The following is a 16,097-nucleotide window of genomic DNA, read 5'->3' on the forward strand; positions in this document are numbered from 1 at the left end:
GCTGCCATTTTTAATAATCCCTCAACTTCATTTAGCAATATTTGATTAGAGGAGTGTGATACCAGCAAATTATGTTCAAGTCATATTTATACCAGAGAAAGGAAAAGGCCATTTTTTAAATAATTTGTGAGATTTTTATTGTATACTTATTTATGTATATTCATAGTATTGTTTCAACTTAAAAAAGCTTAAATGCAATTATGTAACATAGCACATAATACAATTATCACATTTCTGTATTTTTAATCTCGTTGCAAGACAATCAACCAACTGCAGGGATAATATAATTTAGCTGTATGGATTTAAGCCAACCTGGAGTATAATCACTTGTTGAAAGCTGGGTTTATTTTAGATGTTCTCTTTATTGTAGTAGAACTGAACACCTTGGGGATTAAGAGACGAATAGTAATTACACATTTTATGCAGGATATTAGAAAGGTCTTTAGGTCCACAGAAGAACACACCAATGCTGGACCTGTGTAAGAGGCAATAAAAGACAATTCAGAACAAAGACATCTTGTATTCTTCTATGGTTAGCATTCAAAGTTGTATTTTCAGATCAGAAACTATTAAAGACAAGTTACTGAAGTATTACAAAAAAGACTTGCAAAAGCAGCCCAGTACATCATTGCACCCAGCTGCCATCAGAATACAATCACTTGTTTCATACAGAATAGCACCAGTTATCTATCAAGTACAAAGTCAATGAAATACACACTGTCTGGTCATTTCTTTGCTACATTAAACCTTGGACTATAGTTTCTGTTGAGTGAGATTCAGCCGTATCATAGGAAACATCCTGTGAACTAATTATATGACTGAATGCACCACATTCAATTCATGCTTCTAGTAGGGTACTATTCTGAGATGTATCAAATATAGCACACAGCAGGTGATGCACAGAGCTGTTAATATTAAAGAGAAGAACAAACTGTGTCATATTGCATAAACTACCTATTGTAGTTTGCAATAACCAAGACATAATACAGCTCCTATTTCACCCCTGCCATTCTCAACAGACCAATACAGATTTTAATGCTACACAAGAGCTTGTTTATGCCTGCTTGACTACCATATCAAACATAGAATATAGAATAGTGGTCACAGACAGATACAGTCAGTGCAGATCAGTAATAACACCTTGCTGACAATCAACAGACTTATTTCAAGGATGCGTGTTTGACTAATTATGCTCTACTCACTCTATACTCGGAATGGTGTGGCTAGGCACCATCTATACATTTGCCAATGACAACATTGTTGTTGACAATCTAAGATGGCAACAAGATGGCGCAAGATAAATCAGATGGTTAAATGGTGTAATAACAACTCAACGCTCACCATCAGCAAAACCTGAGAACTGCTTGTGGACTTCAGAAAAGGAAGTTAGGAGAACACACACCAGTCCTCATTGACGGGTCAGCAGTAGAAATGGTGAGCAGTTCAAGTTCCCGGGTGTCAACATTTCAGAGAAGAGCTTACTTATTTTTGTAACTTGTGTGGTAATTTTTAAGTTTTGCACTGTTCTGCAACAAAATAACAAATTTCATAACATACTGTATGTCAGTGAAAATAACCTGATTCTGATTCAATACTGTGCAGGAACAGGAAGTTCAGACCACCCTGTCTGTGCTGAGCATGATCCAAGCAAAACTATGCTGCACATATCTCTCTATTCCATGCACTTCATGCTTGTCATTATTATTATTATTGTTGACTTCATTATGGTCACATGTTCTGAGGCACAGTGAATGTTTTGTTTTGCATTCCATGTATATCAATCATTTCATTGCAACAGTGCATTGAGGTAATACTGGGGACAACAATAACAGTGTAGAGTAAAGTGTTATAGAAAGAAAAAGTGCAATGCAGACAATTAGATGCAAGACTTTTGTATCTTCTGCCCATGGGATAGAGGAGAAGAAAATGTTTGTGTTGTGGGGAGTTGGGAAGGTAGTTACCTTTGACTTTCTAACTAGAAGACCACAATCTGTGCAGATTGGAAATAACATCTCCACCTCACTCACTGGTGCTCTGCAGGGATGCGTGCTTAGCCCTTGCTCTACTCTCTCTACACCCACAACTGTGTGGCTAGGCATAGCTCAAACAGCATGTATAAATTTGCTGATGATACAGTCATTGTTAGCAGAATTTCAGATGGTGACAAAAGGGGATACAGGAATGAGATATACCAGTTAATTGAGTGGTGTCGCATTAACAATTTTACACTCAACATCAGCAAGACCAAAGAGCTGATTGTGGACTTCAGGAAGGGTATGACATGGGAACACAAGCTAATCCTCAGAGAGGGATCAGAAGTGGAAAGAGTAAGCAATTTGACATATTGATGCAGCCATAAAGAAGGCAAGTTAGTGGCTATATTTCATTAGGAGTTTGAGGAGATTTGATATGTCAACTAAAACACTTCAAAACTTCTACAAACATATCCTGGAGAGCATTCTGACTGGCTGCATCACTGTCTGGTATAGGGGGGGGGGGGGTGGTGTTACTGCACAAGATTGAAGTAAGTTGTCAAAACTTGTAGAATTAGTCAGCTCTATCATGGATACCAACCTCCGTAATAACCAAGACATTTTCAAGGAGCAGAGCCTTAGGAAGGCAGGATCAATCATTAAGGATCCCCACCACCCACGACATGCCCTCTTCATACTGTTACTGTCGGGAAGGAGGTACAGAAGCCTGAAGACACACACTCAGCGATTCAGGAACAGCTTCTTCCCCTCTGCCATCCAGTTTCTAAATGGACGTTTAACCCGTGAACACTACCTCAACCTTTTTTTTACTTGTTATTTTGCACTACTTATTTTAACTTAACTATTTAATAGACAGATACACATTTACGGTAACTCCGTCTTTTTTCTCTATATTTATTTATCATGTATTTCAATATACTGCAGCCGTAAATTTAACAAATTTCACGTGGCTGTTTTACTGAGGCTGTGAGTAGTATAGACAGTCATAGAAGACAGGCTGGTTTTCATGATGTGCTGAGTTGATCTGTGTCCACAACTCTCTGTAGCTTCTTTTGTCTCTTAAATGTTATTGTCATATCTACCTCTCTCACCTCTTCTGGGAGTGCATTCCAGGTACTTATCACATGGTGTTAAAAAAATTGCTTTGCATTTCTCCTTTAAACGTACCCCCTCTCATGTATTCTTCTCTAGTCTTTGACCATGCCATCACGCAAAGACTGGCTGGCTATCTGCCCTACCTAGGTCTTGCATAATCTCATACTCGAACAGGTTGCCCCTCAGCCGTTGATATTCCAGAGAAACCAGTCCAAGTTTGTCCAATCTTTCCTTGTCATTAGTACACTTCAATATCAGGTATCGGAGTTTGGAATTCAATTTTGACTCCATATGAAAGAACTTTATAGGTTTCCTCTGAATGCTCCAGTTTCCTCCCACATTCCAAAGGCATACAGGCTAGTAGGTTAATTGGTCATTGAAAACTGTCCCATGATTAGGCGAGGTTAAATAGGTGGGTTTCTGGGCAGAGTAGCTCATTGGGCTGGAAGGGCCTGTTCCACACTGTATCTCTAAATAAAAACAGTGCCTTTCCTGTTTGTGTCAAAAATCGTTGTTTTAGGTATGATTATCTCAGTAAATGCAGTTTTTAAAAAACATTTCTCCACAGATGCTGCCCCATCTGCTAGGTTTTTTTTTGGATATTTGTTTTTTGCTTCAGATTTTCAATAATTGTCCTGTACTTCCTCCAGCATGTACTGCCTTTCTTTTCTTTCTTGATTTCCTGGCTATCCAGAGAAGAACTTCAAGTTGTATACTTTGATAATAAATGAACCTTTGAACAAATCTCATCATAGCCTGGTATGGAAACACCAATGCCCAAGAATGGAAAAGCCTATTAAAAAGTGGTGGACACAGACCAGTTCATCTCCAGTAAAGCCCTCTCCACTATTGGGTATATCTGTAAAGGGCACAGCCAGAAGAAAACAGCATCCTTCATTAAGGACTACCATCCAGGCCCTACTCTCTTCTCACTGCTTCCATTGAGAAGGAAGTACAGGAGCCTTGGGACCAACACCAGATTTAGGACCATATCTTACTATTCAACCATCAGGCTCCCGAAGTAGCTTGGATAACCTCACTCATTTCAACACTGAAATGATTCCACAAACTGTAACTCACTTTCAAGGACTCTGCAACTCATGTTCTCAGTGTTATTTGTATTAGAAGTATATTATTTTATTTAGAGATCTATCAACTATGGTAAAGTGGATGTTGTAGTCAAGGAAAAAGGAAGATATCCCAGAGACACATTATAAAAAGCATAATGCCTAACAAGTTTGTTATTGTCACATAACCTCCCTGTCTTTCAGTTCCATGCCTGTGAGACTGAATAATACTGCTTTTTAAAATCATTATTTTGTCTCTCCTTTCAGTGGTTTCATGCATATATCCAGCAAGTGCTTTTATTCTCTGTACTCTCACTTTTCTCCATATACTCTTACTATTCAAGAGTTCTCCTTATTTTGATCAAACTGTACCACCTCACACTCATTTACATCCTGTTGCTACATAAATTTCATGGAAAAGTAATAATCCAGATCAGTGACCTTAATGTAATTGAACATATGTGTAACCTGATCCATTAAACATGGCTGCTTCTAGGCAGAAAACGCTGTTACCAGGGATGGTTCAAAGTCTGCTATAATCTCTCCTCACGTGATTGATGATTATTTGGCAAATAAGAACATAATTTCCTTTAATAACAAGCAACGTTTTCTTAAATTCTAGGGATATTCCATATAAAAGGACATTTTCTAAACCAAATATTTAATAAACTAATACCACTTGCTGTCAAATAGTAAGTATTGTTTAACTGCAAACATAATTCAGACTATGGGATAGAATGCACAATATAACAACATCTTTTATTCCGTTCTCCAGAATTTAAAAGAAAAAGTAGCTCTGTATATCTCCTGCATGACATGACGCTCCCAAGACAGGGGGAAAAAAAGAGCAGAACCTGACTGTACATTAAGACATTTCATCCTCAGCGTACCTCACTATCAAAGTTGCATTGCTACCCATTTTCCACGAAACAGTTTCTGACTTGTTCCTACAAATTAATAGTACAACAGGTTGCCACTATCACAGACATCATTTGTTGCTAATATGGCTTCACCTCATCTTCCCACATATATATATTTTAATCTGAGAATTGTGTGTGTGTGTGCATGAAGAATTCTAGTAATAACACTCAAAATAGGGGTTGAGTAAGATGCAGGAATTCCGTTCCAAAGCCATCTCTTAATCCTAAAGCGCAAAGAAGCACAAGCATCCATTATTTCTTTTGTTACTGCGATCATCATCTTATGGTTAGTTTTTTTCCTAACGACAGGAGATTTTGAGCTATGACATTGTATGCACTAGGAACAAGATTCAGAACGTTGCACTCATTACATGATGGTAAGAAGATCATCCTGTTCACAATCCCAATTTTTAAATACCTTGAGGGCCATTGGGTTTTCATCTGAGATCTGCCAGAGTACTTTTTGCAATTCAGAGATCAATTATTGGTTATTTTATTATTATTTTTTTAAAGTATCAGTATTCTTGTGTTTGTGAGAATGGATACAAGTAAAATACACAACTAGAGCAAGAAATCAAAATAGCAGTTACATATTTTAAAAATATTACAGAAAACAGAGTTGAATCTTTGAAAACAGACAGTTTTATTTTCTCCTTTTGTGTGTTCAACTAGAATCTCTTTGCTTTTGTTCTATTATCAAATCTGATTCTTGGTAACAGAGTTTAAGGTTGATCACTATTTTACGAAAAGTGATTTCTGTTTCATGCTGGTCCTCATGGAAATATAGGTTCCATTTATCAATCTGACAGAAATTAGTTGAAGTACGTATCCACTCATTGTCACTTTACAAGATGACAGTGTAGTGTCTTTTCCTATTTACAAATCCACATTGTTTGTACAGAAACTCTTATAATGCTGCACTTTTATTGTCATGTAGATTACAAAATGTGATCAAACCTATAATAAAATCATAATAATTATTGAACATTCAAATTATTATAATATTGAAGCATCAGAACATGAAAGGCCTTACCCAGGGTTATTGTCAGCTATGTATTTGAACTCATTGTTCCAGTTTGGTCTACCATAGAAAGTCTTCTGTTTCAGTCCAGTGATTACATCTTCATTCTCTCCATAATGCAAAGCAATATGGGCAGCCTATAAGGAAACAACAGTCAGTTCACGATAAAACAAATTTTCTGCAGCTCTTCAGTTTTACATTTTACAGCTTATTTTTTTCTTTATCAAATTATAAACAAAAATATTAAACCATACTGCCTTAGCACAACATTAAATATAATTCAGATTTAGGTTCACTTCACGTAGTTCCCAAGCTTTCAGTTCTTAAATCCCATATTCACCATTTTGATTTATCACCAGCATCTAAATATCCATCTACTAAATTTGTTAAGATAATTAAATCAAACCTGGCTGCTCAGATTCAAAGTTGAGCTCCAAATCGAAAAATCATGGATTTTTAATCTCCATTCATTTCTAATCCATGTGTTTCCGGTCAAAACTTGTTCCACAGCAATTTATGGTTAGTTTTACATTTGGACATGTTCTTATTACTTCCCAAGAGACTTTCAATGCGTTTAAAGATCAGGAGAATGCATGTGGTAATGATGTGTTTTGGGGTGGAAAGACACAGATTAAAGATTAGCTTTATTTGTCACATGTACATTGAAATAATGAAACACACAGTGAAATGTGTTGTCTTACATCAATGACCAACAGAGTCCAATGATAAACTGGGGACAGCACGCAAGTGTCGCCATGCTTCCAGTGCTAACATAGCATGCTTACTCTCTACTAACCCGAACATTTTTCGAACATGGGAGGAAACCAGAGCACCTTGAGGAAACCCACGCAGTCATGGGGAGAATGTACTAACTTCTTATACTTAGCCGCGGAACTTGAATCTAGATCACTGGCACTCTAAAGCGTTTCACTAACTGTTACTCTACCATGCTGCCCTCTTTTGATTGATTGATCCTTCTCTTGTGCAATATCCTTCTATACACAATTATTAACAAAAATATTAAACCTTAGGTTAACTTTGATGTAACCAGTTTTAGAAAGTCAACATGAAGCAAAATATAATCATTTGAATCGGGTTAATGAAAACAGAAGGAATTCAGTGGATGCATCACATGGAGATGGGAGAGAGGAATGATGAAAATAGAATTAGGACCAAAGTAAAACAAGAGATTTAAAAGAATATTCTTGTAATCAGAGAGAAGCAGAAAAGTGATAAGAGATTGGTCCAAAATTCCATGAAGTGGTATGGTTGAAATTATTTATATAGAAGCTGTTCAATTCAGTTATAAACATGAGGAAACTAATCTTTAAAGAGAACATTTGTTGAAAAGTTATGAAATTGAAACAATAAATTCTCACTCACTTGATAATCATCCCAGCCTGTGAGAAAGATATGATAACTTAGGAACTGACTCTTTCCTATCTTCATCATTTGCATTTCCAGAGAATGCAAAAGATCAGCAAACCATTCAAATGAATGAGTATCCCGGCAAATCCAATAGAAGTAGACCTTTATTTTATAAAAGAAATGCATTACTATAAGCCTCAAAATTTTCAAAAAGGAAAATTGATTCAGGAGGAGAACAGAACATTCCCTCATGCATTTAGCAATTGTAGGAAAGGAAAAAATGCATTAAGATTATTCAAGACATTAAAAAAACTTCCATTATGTTTCTTTCATGACATTACTTTCCAGTTTTCTATGTTTATTCAAAAATAATTTCTTTCATATCTATCAGAATTGACTCATTTTCCTCAAAATATCATTGACTATGGTAGTACAAGCTCATAATACATGACTATATTATTCATTATTTAGTACACATTTTCCATTTAGAATGTGCTCTTTGCATAATATGACTGACTACTCCCCAATTGCTTTGAATGACCACTATTCAGTCACTGCCTTATCATGAGGATTTGTATAATATTTTCAGTATGCTTTTCAAATGAAAAAAAGGCATTTACAAAACTCACCCGTCTTACTTTAGTCATCACAGTCTGGTGACTGTACTTAAACCAAATTGATTTCAATATAGAAGCAAAGGGGGTTACTCCAATTCCTGCTGCAATCAGCACACTAACTTCATAACAGAACACATCAATACTGGCAGTTCCAAAAGGACCATCGACTGCGACTCTGTAAAGCATATCAAATATATATATAATAGCTTGGAGCCTGATGTGTATGAATACGCCATTTTCACCACCGCTATCTGGAACACTTCATCTTCAGTTACTTTAACAGGAATTTATCATAAAACATTTCAAACTTCTGATACAATTCCATATTAAATGGACTCTTTTACATAAGAGTCAACAAGCTGCAAATTCTGGAAACCTGACATAAAAACATAAAGCTCTGGACATCTTCACCTGTTTGGAAGAATCCATGCAAAGAGTAACAGTTAATGTTTCAAGATGAAGACTGTTTCTCTTCACACAAATGCTGTCTGATTTGTTATTTCCAGCTTAAAAAAAATTAAATAAAGGCAAACTTGATTATGTAACATAGAATAACTCAAGGTCAAAACAGCTAATAAAAGTTTGAAGTAAACCATCTCTGTAAAGTACAGCACAAAAAGTGTTAGGCATTGAACTGTCTACAAAAGACATCTTCCCTGACATGTATATCACTGAACACACACAAAATGCTGGAAGGACTCAGCAGGCAAGGCAGCATGTATGCAAAAAAACTACAGTCAACATTTTGGGCTGAAACCCTTCGGCAGGACCTTTCTCCCCCATAGATGCTGCCTGGCCTTCGGAGTTCCTCCAGCATTTTGTGTTTGTTGTTCGGATTTCCAGCATCAACAGATTTTCTCTTGTTTGTGACAAGCAGAAATAGACAGTTTTGATACAGCCAAAGAAAACATGAGTTAGTAAGTTGGAAAATTCAGTATTGAATGCAGAAAACTGCAATGTGCCCAGATGAAAGACAAGGTACTCTTCCTCATGCTAATGCAAGACTTGGTGTAACGGATGAGCCAGAATGTGAGTGGGATGATAAATTAAAGTTCTAGACACTTGAACCTGAGTGTCACTCCCACAGACCGAAAGTAGGTGCTCCACATTTTCTATTTTATTCCAGATTTTCGGCACAGGAGTATTCTGTGATGAAAGGGGGGAGGAATTATAGAAAAATTGAGAAGTGAGATCTTGGAGGGATTTGAAAACAAGAAAGAAGTTAAAAAAACATTTCAATTTTATTAGATGTTATCAACAAGGACAGAGTTGATGTTTCAATGGAGTTTTAAATGACCTTTATGGAGTACAATGTGGGAAGCCATTGAGAAATCCATTGATACTATCAAGTCAGAATAAATGAGTGTTTCAGCAGCAGATGACTGACAAGAAAATACTTAATACTTTATTGTCGCCAAACAATTGATACTAGAACGTATAATCATCACAGCGATATTTGATTCTGTTTGCAGATTAAGTCAACATGTTCACCAAATAAAAGGGAAGAGGAGCTTAGAACTTAATATTTACTTAACATGCCAAAATTTTCATCAATTATGTTAAATATCATGATAGCAACAAGATACATTCAGAAAATCTCAAAATGTAAACCTTGGCATCTTCCACGGTTCCCGAAATCCTCTTAGATTAGCTCCACAGGCATCATACAGAGCATTTGTCCAGTCTCCCAGTACTTTAACGTGGATACTAAAGTGGTCCTCGTCAGATGCTGAGGTTAATGTGAATGGATGCCATTCAAAGTGAGATATCGAAGGACAATGCAGAAAGATGTATTGACCAGGCTTCATCTTAAAGCCTTGCTTTTTCATCTGGAGTTCAAGAACTTTGGAGGGATGTACAATCACCTATCCAGTAAAGGAATGAATACAGTATTACGTTTAATGTTTATATGTTGAGTTTATGGGTTCTCACAGCAAAGTCAGTGAGTTCATCTGCTCTTAGAGATGTAACAATTCTCAGTTTTATAAGAATCACTGTAGAGGTTCACCTTTGATTTACTTCCTGATTTACCACATCTTCATTTTTGGCCTCAGCTTTGATGGTGAACTGAATAATGAGATCCACTAATTTTAGTGGATCTCTTATTGGTTTACAAATGCATGTTTACTATCTCACAACTTAATGTACTGATTACGCTATGACCAAGAAAGGTAATATGTCAATGTCAGTTACACCTTGTAACATTCTGCCGTTGCAGAGTGCAGAAGTAACACCCATCAATCATGGAACTACTCAGTAAGCCACTTGCCATCAGCAGCAATGGACCTATCATTTCTTAGTCTGCCTGCTAAAAATAAAATTTAAGAGGATGCCTACTGAAGAGAAGAATAAGTATTGAGAATCAATGAGTGCATTAAGACAATTTCTGAGGACAAAAGTTTTACAAGTTTATAAATAAGTATGCCAGAATAAAATGAAGATGTTGCAAATTAAACTTTACCTTTGTAATCACTACTTTTTGACGGGATCTGAAAAATCGAATCAGTCTTTCACAAATATTTAGAAAGATTGGACCCAAAACCCACTTCCAGCTCTGAAAAAAAGTACATAAAATTATTCAAATGCAGTAACGGGCTTTAAAATGGTCATCAGAGAGAGAATGCCTCATTTCTCTCCTCGATTGTCCAGGGGCCTTCCTGAAATGCATTTGGTGTTGTACCTTTAATTAAATAGGATATGTAGAAGCCAAACTCTACAAACTACATTGTAAAGGCTGGGCCAGAAATCACCTTCATGGTAGGCTAGTAATGATACATTATCGAAACTCATTGTTAAGAGGCAATTTAAGCTGAAAAGTGCTCAAATAACACTGGAATAATCAGGGGCATCACATTCCAGACATCTCGTGTTGCTCAAATAACACTGGAATAATCAGGGGCATCACATTCCAGACATCCCATGTCGCTCAAATGATACTCCCACACTCATCCTATGGTCACACTTTTGAGGTTGAAGAAACCCAATGTCCTGCAGGTGTTCCTCTGCATGGAATGGAGCAGACTCAGGGTCAACCCGGACTCAGGCAACAGAGCCTGACCTTGGACTGCCCTGAGGGGTTTCTTGTCCTGAAGGTTTTTCCCCACTGTCTCAAAGTGTCTCAGAAGATCACAGACTATGAGGAACAATTGAAGAACATGAAATTATTTCTAAAATTAAATATCATAAACAGATAAAATTCATTAAAAGATTAATTAATGTTAATAATAGTTAATATAAACTAAGTGAATGCAAACAAAAGCACTGATCTTTGTTTTTTTTTCCCTCTCTGCAGGTTACTTATTTAAATAAGTGGAGCCATGTCAGATGTGGCAATTATGTCTAATATGGCGCTGAAGAACCAGACATGAAGTGCACTGTATTTAATCCCAAGCAAGTTCCTTATCTCAATATGTATCCTGACATTGCACATTGATGAAGCTAATCAACTCTCCTTGACAGTAATGTAGGCCACAACACAGATACTCACTATTTCAAAGTCCTCCTGTGCATTTGTGCCCAATGGATTTTTACTTTAACTATGGAAGGAAGATGATAAAATAGAAAAAAGGTAAAGGACTAAAAAGAAAATGGGCACTTCCTCAACTGTCTCTGCTCCTAAGACAGCCCTAATGCTCATTTGCAAAAGCCAGTTCTTCAACCATGCAATCCACTTTACACAGACTCAACATATCCCTATTTAGGCCATAAGATATAGGAGACAAATTAGGCCATTTGGCCCATCGAATCTGCTCCATTACATCATCTGATCCAATTTTCCTCTCAGCCCCAATCTCCTGCCTTCTCCCTGTATCCCTTCATGCCCTGACCAATCAAGAATCTATCAACCTCTGCCTTATACATACAAGGGGTGATTGATAAGTTCATGGCCTGAGGTAGAAGGCGATGAGTTATACAGTTCTCGTTACATGCACATGCAGTTCAACTCTGAGTGATTATGCAGAAAGTTTGAAGTTAGTAACTCATCTCCTTCTACCTTAGGCCTTATCAATCACCTCTGATGAATTATTAACTTCAAACTTTCTGCATAATCACTAAAACAGTTGAACCGCATGCGAATAAAACAAGAGCTGTATAACTCATCTCCGTCTACCTTAGGCCATGAACTTATCAATCACCCCTGCTGTGGGCACTTTCTGGAGGTCCAAGATCCATCTGCTCCACAACCGCTGGACTAAGTGTGTAAATGTAGAAGGGGTCTATGTTGAAAAATAAATGTGCTAGGTTTTCTAAAATTGACGCCTTGTACCTTAGGCCACGAACTTATCAATCACCCCTCGTACATGAAGACTTAGCCTCCATAGCTGCTTGTGACAAAGAATTCCACAGATTCACCACTCTCTTGCTAAAGAAATTCCTCTTCAACTTCATTCTAAAAGGGCGCCCCTCTATTCCAAAGCTGTGTCTTCTGGTCTTAGACTCTCCCACCACAGGAAACATCCTCTCCATATCCACTCTATCAACACTTTTCCCCATTTGATAGATTTCAATGAGGTCATCCCTCATTCTTCTGAACTCTAGTGAATATAGGCCCAGAGCCATCAAACACTCTTCATATGACAAACTGTTCAATCCTGGAATCATTTTCATGAAATTCCTTTGAACCCACTCCAGTTTCAGCACATCCTTTCTGAAATAACTGCTCCCAATACTCCAAGTGAGGCCTCAACAATGCTTTATAAAGTCTCAACATCCTTTCTCCTTGAAATGAATACTAACATTGCAATTGCCTTCTTCACCACAGACTCAACCTGCAAATTAACCTTTAGGAATCCTGCACAAAGACTCCCAGATCCCTTTGCATCTCAGTTTTTTGTATTTTCTCTCCATTTAGAAAATAGTCAGCCCTTTCATTTCTTCAACCAAAATACAAAACCATACACTTCCCGACACTATATTCTATCTGCCATTTCTTTCGCTCTTCTACTCATCTGTCTAAGTCCTTCTGTAGCCATTTTACTTCCTCAAAACTCCCTGCCCCTCCACCTGTCTTCATATCATCTGCAAACTTTGCATTAAAACCATCAACTCCATCATCCAAATCATTGACATATAACATAAAAAGAAACTGCCCCAACACAGACTCCTGTGGAACACCACAAGTCACTGACAGCTAGTCGGAAAAGGCTTCCTTTATTTCCACTCTTTACTTTCTGCCAATCAGCCTCTGCTTTATCCATGCTGGAGCGTTTCCTGTAATACCATGGGTTCATAGCTTGTTAAGCAGCCTCATGTGTGGCATCTTGTCAAAGGCCATTTGAAAATCCAAGTACACAACATTAGCTGATTCTCCTTTGTCTATCCTGTTGTTATTTCTTCAAAGAATTCCAGAAGACTTTCCCAAAAGGAATTTCCCTTGAGGAAACCATGCTGAGTACAGCCTGTTTTATCATGTGCCTCCAAGTACCTCGAGATCTCATCCTTAATAATCGACTCCAACATCTTCCCAAGCACTGAGGCCAAACTAACTGGTCTATAATTTCCTTTCTTCTGCCTCTCACCCTTCTTGAAGAATGGAGTGACATTTGCAATTTTCCAGTCTTCTGGAACCACTCCAGGACCTAGTTTTGAACCTGATTCTTGAAAGATCATTACTCATGCCTCTACCATCTCTTCAACCACCTCTTTCAACACTCTTGGGTGTACACCATCTGGTCCAGGTGGCTTATCTACCTCCAGACCTTTCAGTTTCCCAATAACCAACCTTCTCTCTAGTTATGGTAACTTCACACACTTCATGCCCTCTGACACCTGGACTTCCACCATACTGCTAGTTCCGTCCACTGTGAAGACTGATACAAAATACTTATTCAGTTTGTCTGCTACTTTGTTGTCCTCCATTACTACCTCTGCAGCATCATTTTCTAGTGGTCCAATATCTACTCTTGCCTTTCTTTCACACTTTATTGACTGAACAAAAAGCAAATGAAAAGCTGGCATGGAATGCAAAAATAAGAATATGAACAGGTGCTAATTAATAGAATATAATTAATTGCACAGAAAATGAAGGCTTTATGCTACTGAAAGTTGAGTCGATGTGCAAAGTGGTATGATGGTGGGCCTTTGGCAAAACAGTGAAGATTTACATTCTGACACCGGTTTTAAAAATACAACCGTTTCTTATAAACTTTGCCAAAATGACTCAAAGGTCTGAAATGTGCAATTAACATAGTATGTCGAAAAACTGGAGTAGAAGTAGGCTACTCAATCCCTTCATCCTTTCTTACCATCCACTATCATTGATGACCTGGCCCAGGCCTTACCTGCTCTTCTATGCTAATTTCTCACAATGATCAATTCCCAAATCTTTCAAAAATGTAATTGATATTTATGTTTCTGGAATTCTCATACAAGTGTCAAAATTTCTAAAATATTAAGCAATTTATTTTTATGCAAATTGGGTCAAACATGACGATTTATTTCAAGCACCATGAAAAATAAGTGAAAAGATATTTTAGATTATTTACTTGCAGCTATAGGCTTCAGTAACAACCTGCTCTTTGAAGATTAGTCATTTCATATAAAGGCTTACGATAGAATTCTTGTAATGTTTATGCTTGATCAATTTTCACATGACTACCCTCCATTCCCTGGAATGCCAGACTGCTGATAATATACTGTATTTCTTCTTTGCGTATCCCCAATGACGCAGCCTTCACAACTCTCTGGGGAAGAGAATTCCAGAGACTCGCTACTCTTTGCAAGAAGTCCCAAGACAAATCAGTTTTAAGTTACCCTCATCCAGTAATAAAGATTACTCTTTCAAACTGCAAGAAATGTGGATCTAATTTCTTTAGCCATTTCTGATGGGACAACCATCTCAGCCCAGGATATATTGCAATATACCTGGACTGATTCAAATGCCAGTATATGCTTTATTAAGTAAGGTGACAAAATAATGCACAATACTGCAGGTAATGTATAAGGTAGCAATAGAAACATAGAAAACCTACAGCACAATACAAGCCCTTTGGCCCACAATGCTGTGCCGAACATGTGCTTACTTTAGAAATTACCTACGGTTACCCATAGCACTCTGTTTTTCTAAGCTCTGTGGACCTATCCAGGAGTCTCTTAAAAGACTCTATTGTATCTGCCTCCACCACCGTCACTGGCAGCCCATTCCACACACTCACCACTCTCTGCATAAAAAACTTACCCCTGACACCTCCTCTGTACTTACTTCCAAGCACCTTAAACCTGTGCCCTCTCGTGTTAGACACTTCAGCCCTGGGAAAAAGCCTCCGACTATCTACACGATCAATGCCTCTCATTATTTATACACCTCTATCAGGTCACCTCTCATCCTCCGTCGCTCCAAGGAGAAAAGACCAAGTTCATTCAACCTATTCTCATAGGGCATGCTCCCCAATACAGGCAACATCCTTGTAAATATCCTCTGTACTCTTTCTGTAGTTTCCACATCCTTCCTGCAGTGAGGTGACCAGAACTGAGCACAGTACTCCAAGTGGGGTCTGACCAGGGTCCTATAAAGCTGTAACATTACCTCTCGGCTCTTAAATTCAATCCCACGGTTGATGAAGGCCAATGCACCATATGCCTTCTTAACCACACAGTCAACCTGCACAGCAGCTTTGAGTGTCCTATGGACTCAGAGCTTTTCAATCCACTGTAAATCATCCCTACAATCGTCACGATCCTTTTGCATAGTGAATACTGAAGCAGAGTATTCATTAAGTACCTCTGCCATCTCCTCCGGTTCCATACACACTTTTCCACTGTCACACTTGATTGGTCCTATTCTCTCACGTCTTATCCTTTTGCTCTTCATATGCTTGTAGAATGCCTTGGGTTTTTTTTTTATCCTGCTCGCCAAGGTCTTCTCATGGCCTGTTCTGGCTCTCCTAAATTCATTCTTAAGCTCCTTCCTGCTAGCCTTATAATCTATCATTACCTGGCTTTTTGAATGTTTCGTAAGCTTTTCTTTTCTTCTTGACTAGATTTACAACAGCCTTTGTACACCACGGTTCTTGTAT

The 16,097-nt window shown here is 37.8% G+C and overlaps 1 protein-coding gene across 1 annotated transcript in view; it reads right to left on the reverse strand.

Moving 5' to 3' along the window:
* Positions 1-348: 348 nt before the first annotated feature.
* Positions 349-16,097, reverse strand: part of LOC134351151 (NADPH oxidase 3-like) — a 34,484-nt gene continuing 18,735 nt past the window's right edge. Inside the window, exons 8-13 of the mRNA XM_063057266.1 lie at positions 10,544-10,636; positions 9,694-9,947; positions 8,095-8,257; positions 7,481-7,627; positions 6,110-6,234; positions 349-475 (exon numbers count right to left, since the gene is read on the reverse strand). Of these exons, the coding sequence (XP_062913336.1) occupies positions 349-475; positions 6,110-6,234; positions 7,481-7,627; positions 8,095-8,257; positions 9,694-9,947; positions 10,544-10,636 (909 nt within the window). The remainder of the gene's footprint in view (positions 476-6,109; positions 6,235-7,480; positions 7,628-8,094; positions 8,258-9,693; positions 9,948-10,543; positions 10,637-16,097) is intronic.

Source organism: Mobula hypostoma, chromosome 8 (assembly GCF_963921235.1).
Source record: "Mobula hypostoma chromosome 8, sMobHyp1.1, whole genome shotgun sequence".
Taxonomy (NCBI): Eukaryota; Metazoa; Chordata; class Chondrichthyes; order Myliobatiformes; family Myliobatidae; genus Mobula; species Mobula hypostoma.